The sequence below is a fragment of the Papaver somniferum genome, chromosome 8 (genome assembly GCF_003573695.1).
Source record: "Papaver somniferum cultivar HN1 chromosome 8, ASM357369v1, whole genome shotgun sequence".
NCBI lineage: Eukaryota > Viridiplantae > Streptophyta > Magnoliopsida > Ranunculales > Papaveraceae > Papaver > Papaver somniferum.
The window spans coordinates 20,258,320-20,279,001 of record NC_039365.1 but is presented as its reverse complement, the minus strand read 5'-3'; the positions used below and the strand labels follow the sequence as shown (position 1 = coordinate 20,279,001).

At 36.4% G+C, this 20,682-nt stretch overlaps 3 protein-coding genes across 3 annotated transcripts; 2 read left to right on the top strand and 1 right to left on the bottom strand.

The window, feature by feature from the left end:
- Positions 1 to 716: 716 nt before the first annotated feature.
- Positions 717 to 1,655, top strand: LOC113305235. The gene has a single exon (XM_026554315.1). The coding sequence runs from the start codon at positions 717 to 719 to the stop codon at positions 1,653 to 1,655; it is 939 nt and encodes a 312-aa protein (XP_026410100.1).
- Positions 1,656 to 5,519: 3,864 nt separating this feature from the next.
- Positions 5,520 to 6,029, top strand: LOC113305234 (eukaryotic translation initiation factor 2 subunit beta-like). The gene has a single exon (XM_026554313.1). It carries the CDS (start codon positions 5,520 to 5,522, stop codon positions 6,027 to 6,029), a length of 510 nt encoding a protein of 169 aa, XP_026410098.1.
- A 154-nt stretch (positions 6,030 to 6,183) lies between these two features.
- LOC113302982 (salutaridine reductase-like) lies at positions 6,184 to 8,149 on the bottom strand. Its single transcript, XM_026551960.1, has 5 exons — positions 7,938 to 8,149; positions 7,604 to 7,850; positions 7,249 to 7,323; positions 6,976 to 7,161; positions 6,184 to 6,712 (listed from the first exon to the last, which is right to left on the bottom strand). Exons 1-5 carry the CDS (start codon positions 7,964 to 7,966, stop codon positions 6,335 to 6,337), a joined length of 915 nt encoding a protein of 304 aa, XP_026407745.1. The 5' UTR covers positions 7,967 to 8,149; the 3' UTR covers positions 6,184 to 6,334.
- Positions 8,150 to 20,682: the final 12,533 nt, after the last annotated feature.

The following is a 20,682-nucleotide window of genomic DNA, read 5'->3' as shown; positions in this document are numbered from 1 at the left end:
GAATTTCAATCGATGAGGTCATTGTAAACTGGAGGAATGTTTTTTTTCGAAACTCCTTAGGGTAGTTCTGTTTTGAGGGCCTCCCTCCTTTTGGTTTTTATTGTAATTTTGGTGGTTGTCTTCTCTTTTGCATGCTCTCCTTTTTCTAATAAATTCTTTACTTTACTGAGCAAAAAAAAAAACTTCAAAGATGAAGATTTCTAATGGAGAAGCCATCGGGATTGAAGAGACTGTTGCTGATCTTCAATCTCAAACTTTTATGCAAATGACTGAAGATTATTCTGCTGCTGATTATTAAATGTTATTAGATATATATATATATATATATGGGCCCACATATATTAAGAAGATTTGCATAAATAAAGATCATATTATATTGAAGATATTAAATTGAAGACTGGAAGATATTGAAGATCATGCAATATATTTTGTACATAGCAAGTCTCATATAAATTAGGAGTAGAATTTATAATATTTTATTTTCTCTTAATTTTTCTTTTATTTCTTTATATTTTATATCTTTGTAAATCAAGTAATGTAATTACATATATATATATATATATATATATATATGTGAATATAATTCTAAGTCTAACCAAGTTGGAAAGACAAGTAAACAAGAGGTGCGTCCATTTCTATGATGGTATACAAGAGCTAGTGAGTAAAAGATCCATAATCCAAGTAAGTTTCTCCACTTTTTTGTTTAGTCAATTGAAATGGTAACTCCTCCTTCTTCTCCAACCAAAAAACCGGATGATTCTCTTTCGGAAACTCCAATTGAACCCACACCAAAAGTGGCGATTAATGATCCGTATGCGATTCACCATTCGGATAATACTAGTCTTGTTTTGTTCACTCCTCTCTTGAATGACGACAATTATGGAATTTGGGCACGTGGAATCACCATGGATCTTTCCGCCAAAGACAAGATGAATTTTATTAATGGGTCAATTATTGAACCCGAGGATTCAAACTTGTATGCTAGATGGAAAAGATCTACTAATCTTGTTAAGATGTGGATCACCAACTCAATAGAACCAGATATAAAATCTAGTTTTATGTATGTCGATTCAGCATATCAACTCTGGAATGAACTCCATGATCATTTTTACCAATCCAATGCTCCCAAAAAATTTGAGTTGAAACATGCAATTTCCACTCTAAAAATTGAAGGGATGTCTGTATCAATGTTTTTCACAAAGATGAAAGCATTATGGGAGGAGCTGGACGCAACTTCCATGGGCACTACCCCATGTATTTGTGTTGCAGGAAAAGAAATTGCCGAACACCGCAATAGAGATAAGGTGATGGAATTTTTGCAAGGTCTTGATGACAGATTTGCGAATGTAAAAATTTCTGTTTTGTTGATGGATCCTATTCCATCAATCAATAAGGTTTACAACCTTGTTCGTCAGGAAGAAAAACAGTTACATATTTCTACATCCTCCAATGTTCAAGTTGAGAGTGCAGCCCTTTTTAATCAAAGAAGTGAATCAAAGTATTCAAAAGGTCCGGCGAATAAGAAACCTATACCTTTTTGTGACCATTGTAATATGATTGGTCATTCTCGAGAAAAATGTTGGAAGCTGAATGGTTATCCACCAAATTATGTTCCAAAGTCCAAAGAAAGACAAGGGACAATGCTTGCCACATAAAGGAATGAGAAAGAATCTTCGACACCAAAAGAATCGTTCACAGCTGATGATTATCAAGAGTACATGAAGTTCAAATCTTTTATGGCTTCCAAAGGTGGTGATTCTTCTGTTGTTTCATCAGCAAATCTTGCAGGTAAAATTCTAACTACATCTAATTTTTCTTTTTCATTAGTAGATCTAAATCTAGCAGGTAGAGTATTGAGCGTATCTAACTCAATTTGGATAGTTGACAGTGGTGCATCAAATCATTGTTGTTATTTACTATCAATGTTTTCATCTTATAAATCTGCACCTGCAAATCTATCTGTTCAATTGCCTGACGGATCTAGTACCCGTGTGAAACACATAGGGACAATTATACTCTCATCTCTTCTCAAAATAGAAGATGTTTATCACATACCTGATTTTAAATTTAATTTATTATCTATTAGTCAACTCACCAGATCACTTGGTTGTTCTGCGAATTTTTCTTCTAACTTGTGTACATTTCAGGACCATACAAAGAAGATGCAGATTGGTCTGGCTAATCAAGTAGGAGGTCTTTATTATCTCCAACAAAGTTCGATAAATTCAGTTAGAAATAATAAGTCATTTGATTTATGGCATTGGCGTCTAGGGCATCCATCCTTGGAACGTCTAAAATTTTTAAGTAGTAATTTTAATTATATTAATTCCAGCTGCACTCACAAGTGTGAGATTTGTCCTTTAGCAAAACAATCAAGGTTACCTTTTAATAAAAGTATTATTTCTAGTAAATCTCCTTTTGAGTTAATTCATTGTGATTTATGGGGACCGTTTTCGGTTCCATCTTTAAATGGTGCACGATATTTTATTACTATTGTTGATGATTATACACGTTGCACTTGGGTATTCTTAATGAATTCAAAATCTGAAACAAAAAAATATTTAGACTATTTTTTTAATTTTGTGATAAATCAATATAAGTCAAAAATTGGTACTATCTCGTGCGGATCTGGAAAAATCTATATTCCCCAGATTCAAAAATTTCGTTCCGATAATGGAACCGAATTCCTGACAAAGGGCTTACAACAATGGTTTCTCCAAAATGGAATTTTACATCAAAGGAGTTGTGTATACACTCCACAACAAAATGGTGTTGTAGAACGCAAACACCGTCATCTACTTAATGTAGCAAGATCACTCCGTTTTCAAGCAGGTTTACCATTAGAATTTTGGGGAGAATGTATTATGGTAGCAGGGTATTTGATCAATAAGATGCCCACACCAGTACTCAATTATATATCTCCGCATGAAGTCCTTTTCGGATCACCGCAAAATTATTCACATCTTAGAGTATTTGGTTGTTTATGTTTTGCTCGCAACACAAGCCCTTCTCATAAATTTGATGCTCGAGCAAAACCAGGAATTTTTATTAGGTATCCATACAATCAAAAAGGTTATAAGATCTTTGATTTAGAAACAAAGAAAATCTATACTTCAAGAGATGTCATATTTCATGAACGAACATTTCCATATGGCAATGCGATTTTACCATCGCCATAATTAAACCAATTCAATGATTCTGACCAGTATTCAGAAGAGTTAGAAAAAGGTAATGAATATGAATCAGATAAAAACGCCGCAATTCCTACTTCTCCACGAAATACGACTATTACTCCTTTTAATTCGCCTGGAAATTTACCTTCCTCGTCACAAGGATGCACATATAGCCATGCTTCGTCGAACGAAGACACTCAATGTGAAACTCCTCCATCCATGAGTGAGTCACATTCATCTTCAATGACATCTCCTGGACCGTCATTATCATCATTAAATGAATCCCAAATTGATAAGCGAATCTCATCACGTCCCATTAGGGATCGTAATCCTTTAGCATATCTAAAAGATTATATATGCAAAGTGATGGAAACTCCTATTTTAGAGGGTCCAAAGTATCCTCTTAATCATTTCCTTTCTTATACTAAAATGTCTGAACAGCATAAGACATTTCTCACAAAAGTTCTCGTCACTGATGTACCCACTAATTATCTCCAAGCCATCAAAATTCCAGTATGGAAAGATGCGATGTTCAAGGAGGTACAGGCTCATAAACAAAATAATACCTGGACAAAACAATCCTTACCTAAAGGAAAAAAATCGATTGGTTGTAAATGGGTATACAAAATTAAATATAATCCAGATGGCTCGATCGAAAGATATAAAGCCCGATTAGTCGCCAAAGGTTATACACAAGTGGAAGGTATCGATTTTCATGAAACCTTTGCACTTGTCGCAAAATTAGTAACTGTAAGAGTTTTACTTTCTTTGGCTGCAATTCGTGGATGGAACTTACATCAACTTGATGTGAATAATGCTTTTCTTCAAGGAGATTTGGAAGAAGAAGTATACATGAAACTTCCACCAGGATTTGAAAGTTCAGATGGCACGCAAGTATGTCGCTTAAATAAATCTATATATGGTTTAAAACAAGCATCCCGACAATGGTTTTCTACATTTTCATCTGCACTTATTAGTGAAGGTTTTCAACAATCTAAATCAGATTATTCACTCTTTACCTATAATCGCAGATCTACGTATATATATGTTTTAGTATATGTAGATGATATTATCATTACAGGTAATGATGAAAACTCTATATCAAAATTCAAAGTGTCTCTAGAAAAGCGGTTTCCGCTTAAAAATTTGGGACGCTTACAGTACTTTCTAGGGATTGAAGTTTCCCGTTCAGATCTAGGTATATTTCTTTGTCAAAGAAAATACATTATTGATCTTATAAAAGACATGGGGCTAACCGCATCCAAAGTAGTTTCTTTTCCCATGGAGCAAAATCTTCGCCTCAAACCTACAGATGGTGAACCATTATCTGACCCTACACCATATCGTAGACTTATTGGTCGACTTTTGTATCTAACTGTTACTCGGCCAGACATCACCTATGTAGTGAATATTTTAAGTCAATTTATGCAAAATCCTAGAACTGCTCATCATGATGCAGCTTTACGTGTTTTGCGTTATCTCAAAGGGACTATTGGACATGGAATTCTTTTATCCGTTAAAAGTTCTCTTCATTTACGGGGTTATACCGATTCAGACTGGGCTGGTTGTCCAACCACTCGTCGCTCAACAACGGGATATTTCACCATGTTGGGAGATAGTCCTATTTCATGGAAATCTAAGAAACAACCAACTGTTTCTCGATCTTCCGCCGAAGCCGAATATAGGGCAATGGCCAATTTAACTGTTGAATTACAGTGGTTAAAGTATCTACTTCAGAACCTTTCACACTTTACTGTGATAGTCGAGCAGCAATTCATATAGCTGAAAATCCTGTCTTCCATGAATGAACCAAACATATCGAAATCGATTGTCATTTCGTTCGTGAGAAGATTCAAAGTAACCTCATTACTCCACGTTATATAAAATCAGCCGATCAAATCGCTGATATTTTTACCAAACCTCTAGGTGCCGAATTATATACTCGATTAACTAGCAAGTTGGGAGTTCTCGATATTTCTCCTCCACCTCCAACTTGAGGGGGGTATTAAATGTTATTAGATATATATATATATATGGGCCCACATATATTAAGAAGATTTGCATAAATAAAGATCATATTATATTGAAGATATTGAAGATATTAAATTGAAGACCGGAAGATATTGAAGGTCATGCAATATATTTTGTACATAGCAAGTCTCATATAAATTAGGAGTAGAATTTATAATATTTTATTTTCTCTTAATTTTTCTTTTATTTCTTTATATTTTATATCTTTGTAAATCAAGTATTGTAATTACATATATATATATATATATATATATATATATAATTCTAAGTCTAACCAAGTTGGAAAGACAAGTAAACAAGAGGAAGTCCATTTCTATGATAACAGCGAAATACCTTTCCCCTCTTTTGCATGCAGGTCTCAAGGATAAGAATATGCCTGCGGATTTCCTGTACGAGCAGGAGAATGCAATTGAAAATTTAAAGGAGCAGGAGAATGCGATCGAAGATGTGAACGAGCAGGAGACGAAAATTGGTCGTATGCTAAAAAATCCTGAGCTTGCAGGCAGAGACGGACGTAGTAGGACATTTATGAGGGACCCAAAATTTATACGTGGCATTGCACAGACGATCTTTGTGAATTTCATCGACGTCTGCGAATCGGTGCATAGGCAGCCAGAGCATGTTATGGATTACTTATTTAGCGAGATCGGGGCAACTGGATTCTTGGATGAACAACAGAGGCTGGTTATTAGAAGAAGGGAGATAAGGTTTGGCGGCGACGATGATATCTTAGCTACTTTAAGAAATTATGTAAATAGATACGTCAGATGCCTGTGCAAGAATCTTGATACTATTCTATCCAAACAGGACAGCATCTTTTTTTGATCATGCGACCAGTGTGGTTCCGTGCGTTCTGTTCCTCCTTACGAACCTCGTTTTGTGGCTAATCGCGGTCCTTTCGGATTTTTGCGTATGATTCGGCGCTAATATGTTCATTTTTTTTTAGTAGTTATCAATATCTAACATGTAACACAATTTGTGCTGGGAATTAATTAATTGAATCAAATATTTGTGCTAGATTTACCAAGCATACAAAGTGAATAAGATCATAACGCTACTTATGATCTAGGAATTTGTAGAGCTAAAACATTTGAAATGACATCTTTCTTGCTGCTAATTCGCAATATGTATCAAAATGGTGTTACTTCTCCATTGGTAAAGTAGAGGCCGGAAGGTCCATCGCCCGGTACAAGAGCCAAATCCACGACTCTTTTCGCACCTTCTACAGTAGTAAAAACTCCAGTATTGTAGGTAATATCCGTCTTGACCCAGCCAGGACACACGCAATTTATGCGAAAAGTTGGAAATTCCCTTGCTAATATCCTTGTGTAGGCATTCAAACATACTTTTGAGATTGAATACGCAGGTAGACATGATGGCCATCCTTTTGTTTCCAAGGAATCTTCCTTGAAATCCTTTAAAAACATGTTGACATTCTCATCCACTCTCTCTTCGGTTAAGCCATCGCCATCACTGAGAATTTCCAAAGCCTTTTGATTGGAGATAAACTAAAATCAAAACAAGTGATAATTATGTGAGGATTAAGAACAAGAAGATAATTTCCCAGTCATGCCAAAGAGCTGGTCAAGATAGCTGGAAGTGAGATAACCTTTCTTAAGGAGATATGTTACGTGATGGCGAGAACAGAAAATAAAAATAAACCAGAGGCAACGGCTGACGCGTTAGGCGCCTTTGCGGACGCCTCACTCGCCTTTGACAACGTAGCTTATGGATCTAGCAGGATGTGAAAATATGGGGTTGCAGTAAGTACCTTCAGCTTTCCGGCGCCAGAGGAAACATTAACAATTCTTGGTGAATCAGAGAGTTGAAGTAAAGGAATAAATGCTTTAGTCACCGATTTGACGCCGAAATAATTTGTTTGGATACATTCCTCTGCTAATTCATAAGTATCCGTCATCACTTGTTTCAGACTTGTTTTCTCCTTGTTCTGCTCCATCTGGAACAATGATATAGTAATCATTTCATCAAACCAAATATGTTGCAATTATCTCCCCAACAAGATTATCATTAGATAGATATTTACCTTAACTAGAGCTTGTATCATCATCACAACACCAGCAGCATCAGTTCTAACTCCAGAAATTCCAGCATTATTCACCTTTCAAGTATTCAAAACCACAGTTTATTTGATTAAAGCAGAAAGTTTGTTTTCCTTATTCTATATAATGATTTGTGACTTCTAGGTTGTAAGTATTTATCATGTCATATGGAAATTGAAGTTCTTGAAGTAGATCAGAAACCACGGAATCATACCTATTTATCATGTCTATGGCTATAGGGTTGTCAACAAGCAACACTATTGATTTTGTTCATCGACTTAGGCAGCAGTTGCACCTAGTTGTACATATAAAACAAGAAACTAAGTGGTATCTTCTTACCAAGATATCAAGCTTTCCAATGTGGCTTCGCACAAATTCAGCTACAGAAGAAATAGTAATAGGATTCATGACATCAAGTTGATGAAAAACAACATTAGAAAGTCCAAATGAATTCTTGAGAATTTCAACAGCTTCTAAACCCTTAGTTACATCTCTAGATGTTAACACAACCGAAATCCCATTTGAAGCTAATTGTCTACAAATCTCAAATCCAATTCCCTTATTTCCACCGGTAACAACTGCACACCTGGAAATAAAGAGGAGCAACATAAATGAATTAGAACACACAGTTTCGTACCAGTTCAGCAGATACTTCAGATTACATTCATTTTACCTGATTTTTGTTTCGGTACATGATTGCATTTCTGTTATTCTATTTCTTAGAACGTTGCTAGATGATAAGAAACCGGAAGGCGTAAGAAAGGAGAATATGTGGTTTACTGCCAAAGTTGGTAAGTATTGGTTAGTTGGTTGGCTATTAGAGTTTGTGTTAACTTTACTTTGTAGTACTTGTTCGTGAATTCTAGCCTTTAGGGTTGGTTTCAGAGTTTCGTGTCAAACGCGTAATGTGCATGTATTTCCACTGTGACATGGATGGCCGTTCACGAACCTAAGGAGAAAAACAAAAGAGCACACGTCTTATATGGATTTTTTTTGTTCGAGGGAGAACAAATGTGTGGTAACTAGGATCCGTCTAATATTTTTGTCTGACTCGGACTTAAATATCCAAATTAGGTTACTAACCACCACATATGGAAACAGGCTCACGTGAAAGTGACGATAAGCATATATGAAAACAAACAAGATTTAATGATATATAGCCAATGAATTATATAAGCATTTGGTTCATATACACTCTACATGTCAGTTTCTGTGAACCAAATGTTGGTTGATACTTTGAAACTTGGCCAACATGGATTTCTGGGGAAGGGGTCAACCGGTCAAGAGATCTCTATGACCTCTGGTACAACATTCCTCTGCTTAACTGGTAGTTTTGTTACTTTTGTACAAACCACAGTGGAAACAGTTCTGTTTTTTGCTTCTATGTCGAGCGACAAAGCTTGGAGCTTGAAAATCAACTTCTGGTACAACATTTCTCTCCTCAATTGATGGCCTTCTACTAAACGCAGTGGAAATAGCTTTCTGCATCTATATCAAGCGACAACTTGGAGCTTCAAATTATCTAAAAGAATATTGATTCATTTAGCCGTATGCTGTTCTGTTAAAACTTTGGTGAATTCCTTTCTTAATTTTATTCATATTAGTTCTATAGATATTTATACATGACCGATAACTTGAGACTCAAAACTTTCCTAAGACACGGATTTGAGACTTTCCTTATAAGTCTCAAAATCATGACTTACATGAACAATCCTTTCCTAGTATATGACCACACTTTCCTAAAATATCACTTACCTTATCAGTCTCACATTAATGACTTACATGGACAATACTTTCCATAGACTGACCACTACGGTCTTGGAAAGTATTACACTTTCCTTAATACCCCCCTCAAGACGGAGCATGCAGGTCACAAATGCCCATCTTGGACAAAAGACCTTGAAACTGAACTCGTCCTAATGATTTGGTGAAGATATCTGCCAACTGCAACCCCGTAGGCGTATAAGAGGGAGAAATAATTTTCTGTACTATCGCATCCCTAATGAGATGACAATCCACTTCTATATGTTTAGTTCTTTCGTGAAAAACGAGATTCTGAGCAATATACAATGCCGACTGACTATCACAAAGAAGACTCATTACCTGTGTATGACAAACTCCCAAATCACCTAGTAATTGCTTCAACCACTTCAATTCACAAGTAGCTGCAGCCATAGATCTATATTCTGCTTCAGCTGAACTCCGAGAAACTGTGTACTGCTTTTTGGTCTTCCAAGACACTGGTGAATCTCCAAGAAGCACAAACCATCCTGTCAACGATCGTCTAGTCAAAGGACAGCTTGCCCAATCTGAGTCACACCAGCCTTTTAAACTTAGACTACTATCAGAGCGCAACAAAATTCCTTGCCCAGGATTCTTTTTCAAATATCTAACTACCCGAAGTGCAGCTTCCCAATGTTCTTGTCTTGGATGCTGCATAAACTGTGACAAAATATGCACAGAATAAGCAAGATCTGGTCTAGTCACAGCCAGATAAATCAATATTCCAATCAGTCGTCGATACCTTTCTGCATCAATCAGCAACGGCCCTGTTGCCAAAGCTAGACGATGATTAGTTTCCATTGGAAACTCTGCTGGTTTTGCTCCCAATAACCCCGTCTCCATAATAACGTCCAGTGCATATTTCCGTTGACAAACATAAATGCCTTGCTTACTGCGAGCTATCTCCAAGCCCAGAAAATATTTTAATTTTCCCAAATCTTTCATCTTGAAACACTGTCCCAAATATGTTTTAAATTTATTTAGCTCCACTATATTATCTCCTGCAACAATCAAATCATCCACATACACCAAAACATTAAGCTGTATCTTTCCTTTGATCATAGTGAAGAGAGAATAGTCTGAATAAGATTGCCGAAAACCATAATTCTTCAAAGCTGTTGATAGTTTTGCGAACCAACAACGTGGAGCCTGTTTCAAACCATACAATGATTTCTTCATTCTACATACCATATTAGGATTACCTCTCGCAAATCCAGGTGGTATTTTCATATACACCTCGTCCTCCAAATCTCCATGTAGAAATGCATTGTGCACATCCATCTGATGTACTTCCCAATTTTTAACAGCTGCAACAGCTAGAAAAGTGCGCACTGTTGTCATTTTTGCTACAGGTGCAAAGGTCTCTTTGTAATCTAAGCCTTCCACCTGATGATTTCCAAATATCACCAATCTTGCTTTTAAACGAACCAAATTCCCATTTTCATCATACTTTCTGTATATATCCATTTACTTCCTAGTGCTCTCTTGCCCTCCGGTAATTCTTGCAAAACCCAGGTATCTTGTTCTTCTAGTGCTCGTATTTCTTCCTCCATGGCTTTCCTCCATCCTGGATGTTTCATTGCTTCTTTAAAGTTGCGAGGTGCAGAACTCGCAGTTATAGCTGCAAGAAATTTCTTATACGGTCTAGAAAATTTATCACAACTAACATAATATGTCAAAGGATACGGTGTACCTGAGGAGGATGATTGTGATGAATGAAGATGGGATGGACTGTTTTCTCGAGTGGTGTGCGTCACAAATCCCTTAAGTCTACTCGATGGAATTTTCGTACGCTTTCCTTTACCCATATCACCTTCTACTGCAACATCATTCCCCGGACTCATAATGTCAGATCTCTCTTGAACTGCTACACGTTCTTCTTCCATTGCAGTCACATCTTGAACTGCTACACCTTCTCCTTGTGTCACAGTTACGCCCGGTATGCCTACAGCGTCTCCTGTTGTCGCAGTTACGCCTGGTACTGCCACACTTTCTCCTGTTGTCGTTGTTACGTCTTCATCATCACTCCAGTCAAACGCTGGATTCAGCTGATCAGTCTCAGCTGATACACCAGTCACCTCGGTCTCAAAATCATGACCAGGCTGAACACTCTCGTTGCGAGTCGAAACTGTTGGCTGCTGCAACACAGATGTTTCATTCTTATATGGGAAACTATTCTCACAAAACTGGACGTCTCTTGACACAAGAAATTTTATTTCATCCAAGTCATATACTTGCCATGCCTTTTTACCAAACGGATATCCAAGAAAAACACACCTCCTTCCCCTACTTGCAAATTTATCACCTTTATTACTTTGATCATGCACATAACACAGGCATCCAAACACTTTCAACTGATTATACGGAGGTTTCTTTCCAAACAATATTTCATACGGCGTTTTATTTTCCAGAATAGGTGTAGGAGTACGATTAATCAAATACGCAGCTGTCAATGCGCATTCTCCCCAAAACCGTATTGGCAAGTTGGCTTGAAATCTCAAAGCCCTTGCCACATTCAATATATGTTGATGCTTTCTCTCCACTCTTCCATTTTGTTGCGGAGTGCCTACACACGATGTTTCAAAAACTATCCCATTAGTCTTAAAATATCCACGTAATGAATTAAACTCGGTACCATTATCACTTCAAACAACTTTGATATCTTTATCAAATTGTCGTTTCACAAGAGCAATGAAATCAAGAAACGTTCGTTCAACTGCCGTTTTATTTGGAAGTAAATGAATCCACACACCTCTTGAAAAATCATCTACTATTGTTAAAAAATATTGTGCTCCACAAGACGATGTAGCCCTATAAGGACCCCATAAATCTATATGAATCAACTCAAAAATACAACTGGATTTACTTAGACTACTAGTAAAGCTACTCCTATGTTGTTTCGCTCTTGGGCAAATATCACAAACTTCATTATGCTTCTTCAATCTACTCACACCCGGCAACCTTTGCAATACTTTTTCTGATGGATGTCCCATTCGTCGATGCCACAGTTCGTATGATTCTCCACTGACTGCCATAACTTCAACTCGAGGCACACCACAGAAAATATACAGTCCACCTTGTCGTTCACCCATTCCAATCACCTTCCTCGACAACCGGTCATGTATAAGACATAAACTGTTAGTACATTGTACCGTACACATTAATTCATCAATAAGTTGTGTGACTGAAATTAGGTTACAAGTTATTTGAGGCACATAAAGCACATTATTAAGTCTCAAACCGCCTTGCAGAATAATAGTCCCTATTTTCTCAGATTGTGCATATTTTCCATCTGGGAGTCCAACAGTACACTCCACAATATCTTTCACATCAATCATGTCATCTCTTCTACACGTGACATGATTTGTAGCTCCCGTGTCAATAATCCAATTCGGTTTAGTTTGCTTACCTTGAAGTTGGGACGTATTTTTCTTTGCATTCAAAAACTCAAGCACCTGTCTGAGTTGTGTTGCGGTTACTCCCATCAAATCTGAGCCGTCTGAGGAATATGGACCATTTGACTGCTTTGTCTCTGATATATTTAGATTATGTGCTCGAACCTGATTGCCCGTTCCTTGTCCTCTACCACCTCTTCCATTCGCAAATCCTAGGTGATATACTGGATTCTTCTTTTGCGTATCATAATCTATATTCTTGTCTTTGCTTGATTCTCCATCTCCACCCATTCTCAACGATTTTTTTTTTTTTTTCAGTTTTCAACCGGCTCGTGATGCCATGTTAAAACTTTGGTAAATTCCTTTCTTAATTTTATTCATAGTAGTTCTATAGATATTTATACATGACCGATAACTTGAGACTCAAAACTTTCCTAAGACACGGATTTAAGACTTTCCTTATAAGTCTCAAAATCATGACTTACATGAACAATCCTTTCTTAGTATATGACCACACTTTCCTAAAATATCACTTACCTTATCAGTCTCACATTAATGACTTACATGGACAATACTTTCCATAGACTGACCACTACGGTCTTGGAAAGTATTACACTTTCCTTAATATGTTCTTATGTATTTATGGCAATTCAAATTATTTTTCTTAGTTTTATTTCCATTCATCCGCATACTCATTGGATGTAGATCCCTTAAATTTTGATTCAATTTAACTAGACTCACCGAAGAATTTGCACCGTGAATGTACCGAGGGAGATCACACAGGTCCGGGACAGCGTTCAGTGTATTGGGATAGGGGTGAGACAAGTGGGCCCCACACATCCTCTCACACGGTAAAAATACGGTACAAATTCTTCGGTGAATAAATCATTTTCGATTTTGATTTGGATGCGGATGTTAAATTTAAAATCCATCACGTATTGAGATACGCATAAATGTAAAGTCGAATGGTATGGGATGATGTGGGCCGGCTCTAAATTTTTCCAACCGTTGGATTCCCACTTTGGATTTTCTGCCACATAATACTCGGTCAATCTAGAGTTATCTTCAATAAGTCTTTTCAGCCCACTTTTAAAATTCACAGTCAAATCCACTAGTGATGTGGCATTGGATTGATGTTTAAGTTGATATTGTTGGGAATTTTCAATATTTGAAAAAATTGTAACTGCCCTTATGAGTTGGACTTGCAGTTACAATATTTGGATCGTTGCAATGATTGAGAACGGATTGTGTCTGTTAGCGGATAGACACAAAAGAATTTCAAACTGAGATAGTTATCAATGGTGCCGATTGGACAAACAGTTGCGGCTGTTTGTTGTGACCATTCAACAACTATAAATACAACCCTTCTGACTCTTTATTAAATATGAAAAAACGATCACATCCTTATGTTGGTTGGTGTTTGTGAATTGAATATCTTTCTGCAAGTGATATTCAATAGGAAGAACTGAGCCTGTTTTATCTTGAGAGACAAATTTACTGCAACTCATTGTAGTCATCATAGGAGAGTGCAAATATTGTCTTAAGGAAAGAGTATCCCTCGACTCAGGCTAATAATCTTTCCTTTCTAGATTAATTTCTCTCAATCTGCAGTTCAACTTTCTAACAATCTTAAGACAATACCTAATGGCTCAGTCTTCAAGCAAAGCACCGACAACAAATGATATCGCCCGTTTTGACAAATTCTATGGCTCTAACTTCAAACGCTGGAAGGGAAAGATGTTCTTTTATCTTACATTTATGCAAGTGGCTTACGTACTGACTGACGCTGGACCAGAAAAGAAAAAGAATGATGCAGTTTCTGAAAATCAAAGTGCATCCACAGAAGAAGGCACGTCATTTCCTGGACCAGAAAAGGAAGCCGCGGATGATGATGTTCAACGCAAGAAATGGGAACTAGACGATTTCATGTGTCGTGGGCATATTCTTAACTATTTGTCGGACACCTTATATGATGTTTATGAAGCAACTACAAGCACAGCAAAGGAATTATGGGATGCTTTAAACCACAAGTATAAGGTGGAAGATGCTGGCAACAAAAAAAATCTAGTAAGTAAACTTTATGATTTTAAAATAATGAATGGGAAGTCTGTATTATCTCAAGTTCATGATTTGCAAATAATTATGCAAAAGATAATTTCTGATGGGATTAAACTTGATGAGATGTTTCAAGTTTCGACAATCATAGCCAAACTTCCATCGTCTTGGAAGGAATGTCGAAAAGAACTTAAATTTATTAAAGAGGAAATCTCTTTACAAGAACTTCTCAAGCGTCTACAGGTTGAAGAAAATTCCAAAAAATCTTGAAAAGATGGAATTGTCGGAAGTTGATCCGAGTGGCAACACTGTAGAAGAGAAATCCTAACAGAAGTCAAACAAAAGAAAGCATGATGATAACCCTAATGCACCAAACAAGAAAAACAAAGGGGACAAGCCAAAGAGAGCATGTTGGAATTGTGGCAAGCCTGGACACATTAATAAAAATTGTCGACTGTTGAAAAACAAGAATCCAGACCAAGCAAACAATGTATCCGAACCCATTCAGATTGTTGCTGTAATAACAAAAGTAAACTTAGTGGACGATGATATAGAATGGTGGCTGGATTCTGGAGCCACAAAACATGTTGCAAGAGATCGAAGATTATTTCATAATTATGTGGAGCATGTTGGAGACCTTTACATGGGCAATGCGGCTACTGCCAGAATTGCTGGGAAAGGAAAGGTGGTTCTTAAACTAACCTCTGGAAAGCAACTTTTCCTGAATGAAGTGCTCCATGTACCTGAAATTAGAAAAAATTTGTTTTCTGTAAGTGTCCTTAACAAACATGGTTTTAAAATCTTGTTTGAATCGGACAAAGTCATATTATCTAAGGGTGCTATGTATATTGGAAAAGGCTATGTAACCAACAGAATGTACAAGTTGAACTTGAGTAATGAAATAAATCCTTCCGCTTATGTTTCTGAGTCTTTTTATATTTGGCATGCTAGATTAGGACATATTAATGATAAACGAATGAAAAGCATGGTAAAAATAGGACTGATTCCTGATTGCAATAAAATCTCTAATGATAAGTGTGATGTATGTGTAAAGTCTAAAATTATTCGAAAACCTTTTCCATCAGTAGAAAGGAATTCAGAAATTTTAGATTTAGTACATTCAGACTTATGTGATTTAAATGGTGTTCTAACTAGGGGTGGTAAGCGATACTTTATCACTTTCATTGATGATGCATCGCGTTACTGTTATGTGTATCTCCTTAAAACTAAAGACGAATCAATGGAGAAATTTAAGGTTTATAAGACAGGGGTTGAAAATCAATTGAGTTGTAAAATTAAAATCTTACGCTCTGACTGGGGAGGTGAATATATGGATTCTGAATATTTTGAAACCCATAGAATTATTCACCAAGTAACAGCTCCTTATACTCCTCAACATAACGGCATAGCTGAAAGAAAGAATATAACACTAACAGAGATGGTTAATTGCATGTTACTGAATTCTGGATTAAATATAAATCTGCGGGATGAAGCTTTGCTCACGGCTTGTTACATAATAAATAGAATACCCCATAGGAAAACTCTTGTTTCCTCTTACGAATCTCTGAAAACAAAGTATGGGGATGTAGAGCTTTAGTAAGATTACCTAATCCAAAGAGACCGAAATCAGGTGCGAAAGCGATAGAATGCGTGTTCATTGGTTATGCTCAAAACAGCAAGGCATACATATTTTTGAATATGAATTCTGATGACTCTTCAACTTATAATTCTATAGTTGAGTCAAGAGATGTTGAATTCTATGAAAACGCTTTTCCTATGAAAAGAAAGTATGTAGAATCTGTTGAGGAACCTATTCTTGATACCAAACATAACAATGATGTATCTGTTACGCCTAATAATGTCGATGAGCCACAACCAAAAAGAAGCAAAAGAGAAAGAAATAACAATTATTCTAAATATGGTTCTGATTTTCACCTCTATTTAGTTGAAGGTACCAGGGATGATATCATTACTCAAATGATATGTAACATCGATAATGATCCTTTAACTTATAGTGAGGCGATTGCTTCTCGAGACTGCACTTTTTGGAAGGAATTTATAAATGAAGAAAAGGATTCCATCTTAGGCAACGGGACATGGATATATGTTGATTTACCTCAAGGTTGCAAACCAATTGGGAGTAAATGGATTTTTAAAAGGAAATTCAGGGCAGATGGAACCATTGATAAGTATAAGGCCAGATTAGTGGCCAAAGGATATCGACAAAAGGAAGGAGTAGATTATTTCGATATATATGCTCCGGTGGCTAGAATAAGCACTATTCGAGTCTTGATTGGTTTGGCATCCATTTAACTTGGTTATTCACCAAATGGATGTAAAAACCGCTTTTATGAATGGAGAGCTAGACGAAGAAATCTATATGGAACAACCAGAGGGCTTTCTTTTGAAAGGCCAAGAAAACAAGGTATGCAAACTTGTGAAGTAATTGTACGGATTGAAACAAGCCCCTAAACAGTGGCACGAAAAATTTGAGCAAAAGGTTATAAGAAACGGTTTCAAAATAAACGAAGCCGATAAGTATGTATATTATAAATTTGCTCAAGGAAAAGGAGTCATAATTTGTCTTTATGTCGATGATATGCTAATATTTGCTACTGACTTGCAAATAGCAGTGGAGACCAAACAATTCTTGTCATCTTGTTTCGATATGAAAGACATGGGCGAGGCTAATGTGATACTTGCCATCAAAATTATAAGATCGCCAAATGGTATTGTTTTGTCGCTGTCTCATTACATAGACAAAATGCTTAAAAAATATAAGCATGAAAAAAGTAAAACAGCCTCGACACCTTTTGATCCCAGTGTCAAACTTATAAAGAATGAAGGGCGTGCAATATCTCAACTAGATTATGCGAGTGCAACTGGTAGCTTAATGTATGAAATGCACTGTACACGTCCTGATATAGCATTTTCTGTTGGGGCGGTAAGTAGATTTACTAATAATCCAGTAAGCATCCATTGGGATGCAGTCTCTAGGATTTTTAGATATTTAAAGGGAACCATAAAGTATGGTTTATGTTATTCCGCGTTTTCTTCGGTTTTAGAAGGTTATACTGACGCTAATTGGATAACCAATTCCAGTGAAGCTAAGTCCACAAGTGGATGGATTTTTACCATTGCAGGGGGTGCGGTATCATGGGCTTCAAATAAGCAAACTTGTAATTCTCATTCGACAATGGAAACAGAGTTTATAGCTCTTTCTGCCGCTTGCAAAGAAGCTGAATGGCTTAGGAATTTACTGTTGGAGATTCCTCTATGGCCTAAGCCGATGCCTGCAATATCTCTGCGTTGTGACAGTGAAGCAACCCTTTCGCGAGCATATAAAAAAGTTTATAATGGAAATAATAGACATATAAGTCTAAGACATAGCTATGTGAAAGAATTACTCAAAATTGGAGTAATATCAATAAACTACATTAAGTCCAAAGATAATTTGGTTGATCCCTTTACAAAAGGCCTTGCAAGGGATGTTGTCTAGAAATCATCCATGGGATGGGTTTAAATCCTTTAAATGATTAGGTAGCCTATGATGGTAACCCAACCAATAACTCGATAACCTCTGGTCTATTGGTTCAATGGTAAAAACCATTCATAGTGGTAACCACTAGATGCACTAAACATATAGAGAAGTATTCTCTAAACCATCCCAAGTAGTGCATGCTTGTATAGGAAAAGAAAGAGGATAAGAATGTATTCTTGTAATGGATCTGTAGATAGCGTAGATCGTACAAGTACGCCAATAGATTCACTTATATAAGTGCAGGAAGTGAGGCCTCTTATGACGAGACTTAAGGCTTATCTCGGGAGCACTTATGAAATTCTAAGTGAGAGCACAAGGCCGTAAATGTGCTGGTATTTTACAGACATAACCAAAAGTGGCGTTTTGTGTCCGGTACATCCGATTTGTCAATACAAGGTTCCTAGTTCAAGACTATACATGATCACTAAGCACCTTGACAAATCTTGATATATTGGACTAAATAAAGGTTCAAGTCAGCTGATACCTTTATCTATGCATAATGCCAAAGCTACGGAGAAAACTAGTTATATCTCAAATGTTAAAAATTGGGGTGGATTGTTGGGAATTTTCAATATTTGAAAAAATTGTAACTGCCCTGATGAGTTGGACTTGCAGTTACAATATTTGGATCGTTGCAACGATTGAGAAGGGATTGTATTTGTTAGTGGATACACACAAAAGAATTTCAAATCTGAGATAGTTATTAATGGTGCCGATTGGGCAAACAGTTGCGACTGTTTGTTGTGACCATTCAACAACTATAAATACAACCCTTATGACTCTTTATGAAATATGAAAAAACGATCACATCCTTCTGTTGGTTGGTGTCTGTGAATTGAATATCTTTCTGCAAGTGATATTCAATAGGAAGAATTGAGCCTGTTTTATCTTGGGAGACAAATTTGCTGCAACTCATTGCAGTGATCATAAGAGAGTGCAAATATTGTCTTAAGGAAAGAGTATCCCTCGACTCAGGCTAATAATCTTTCCTTAATAGATTAATTTCTCTCAATCTGCAGTTCAACTTTCTAACAGATATGAGATCATGCCCTAGATTCCGGTTTTTCTCTTTCTATTCTCCTTCTTCTCCTCTCGCATTCTGGTAGAGCTTGAATATCAAATCAAACACCATGAAATGTTAATTTATAGGCCACATCTAGATTAACCAATCGAAGAACTGGGATGAAAAAACATTAAATCTCGAAGAAAAACTTCTTCATTTAGTTATGTTTCCAAGGCTAGTTATTGGTCATATAATACTCTTTCCGTTTCTGAAGAATATGCTTGTTTGGTTTACACGGGGATTAAGAGAACTAATCATTATAGTCATTTTTTTCATAATTTTTCCTACTTTATCCATGTTTTCATTGATTTGATATTAGAGAAAAAATGTATAGAGAACTGGTCCCCTCTTCATATTAAGAGAGAAAAAGAAAAGAGAAAAGTAGTCCCTCAATCAGAGGCGGAGCTGTTAGTCGGTGGGTGGTGCCATGGCCCCACCTAAAATTTTAAAATCTCGTACCTAGTGTTACATGTTTGGTACGTGAGTATGTGAGTAGGAGAAATTCAATACAAACGTCAATATAAAGCCATAGCCCATAATCCCATAGGCAGTGGAAAGAGGCTAAAGGTTTCTATTCAGTTTTCATCGGGAATTTCGGCAAATCGATAACCTCCTCCTCCTCCTCTCTTTTGTGGCCTAGTCGGCTACCTTCCCTTTCATTTTACCATTATATAAATCATATTACCTTTGGTATTACGAACAATTGATTTTCTAACGTAAAAAGTTCATTTATTTTTTCAATAATGTTTGTTTTACAGTGTACGATGCAAATGGATGTAACTTGTTTACCAAAGAGAAAACAGATTAACGAAGGATAAATGATATTTTTTCATAATGCCTCATCCAAGCAAAATTCCTGGCTCCGCCACTGTCCTCAATGGATAAATTAGTAAACTAATAACATTTCACTTTTCAAATAAGGAAACAAGCCTATTTTTATGAAACATTCAAATAAGGAAACGATCCTAAGTACCATTTTTTCATCTTTATATCTCTTTAGCAGAACAGGAGATTCAAATCTCTTTTGTTTCAATCCCAAAAAATCCAAAATATCCTGCAAGATTTATCCTCGCTTATTTTTTATATCAATAATTTATCATCTGCACTTATAATTATAGCTTCAATCTCATTAAACCATCATGATCCTAAAAACTTACCAGAATTGTTGGATCTTCAAATGACATAGACCGAGAAAATCTTTGGATGGATTATCATTTGCGTGAGAAGATAGATGAAATCTAAGAAAAGGGAAAAGTTAACCATGTCAGCGCCACATTAACAGTGGGTTTTGACGGTAGAATTGACGGGTGGGCTGAGCAGAATTACTGTTGAAGTAAACATTTAGATCCCGTGGTAAGTTTTAGATCACGGTAATCAATTTTGGATTATACTGCGATTAATTAATACTTTTCTGTCCCACTATTAGTTGACCTATTTATTTTTAGATTTTGTACCATAATAGATAAGCTATATCACTAAACAAGGAGATATTTCTAAAACTATCCTTTTAATTGATTATTGTTAGTATCAGAAATATCCATAATTTGATAAGCATGTTTATATTTGTTACGTAGGTGTTTCA

Coding starts and splice junctions, on each gene's coding strand:
- LOC113305235 (XM_026554315.1), top strand. CDS start 717: ATGGTAACTCCTCCTTCTTCTCCAACCAAAAAACCGGATGATTCTCTT.
- LOC113305234 (XM_026554313.1), top strand. CDS start 5,520: ATGATAACAGCGAAATACCTTTCCCCTCTTTTGCATGCAGGTCTCAAG.
- LOC113302982 (XM_026551960.1), bottom strand. CDS start 7,966: ATGCAATCATGTACCGAAACAAAAATCAG. Junction 7,851..7,937: donor TGTACCGAAACAAAAATCAG/GTAAAATGAATG, acceptor CTTTATTTCCAG/GTGTGCAGTTGTTACCGGTG. Junction 6,713..6,975: donor CTGGCGCCGGAAAGCTGAAG/GTACTTACTGCA, acceptor TTTTGATTTTAG/TTTATCTCCAATCAAAAGGC.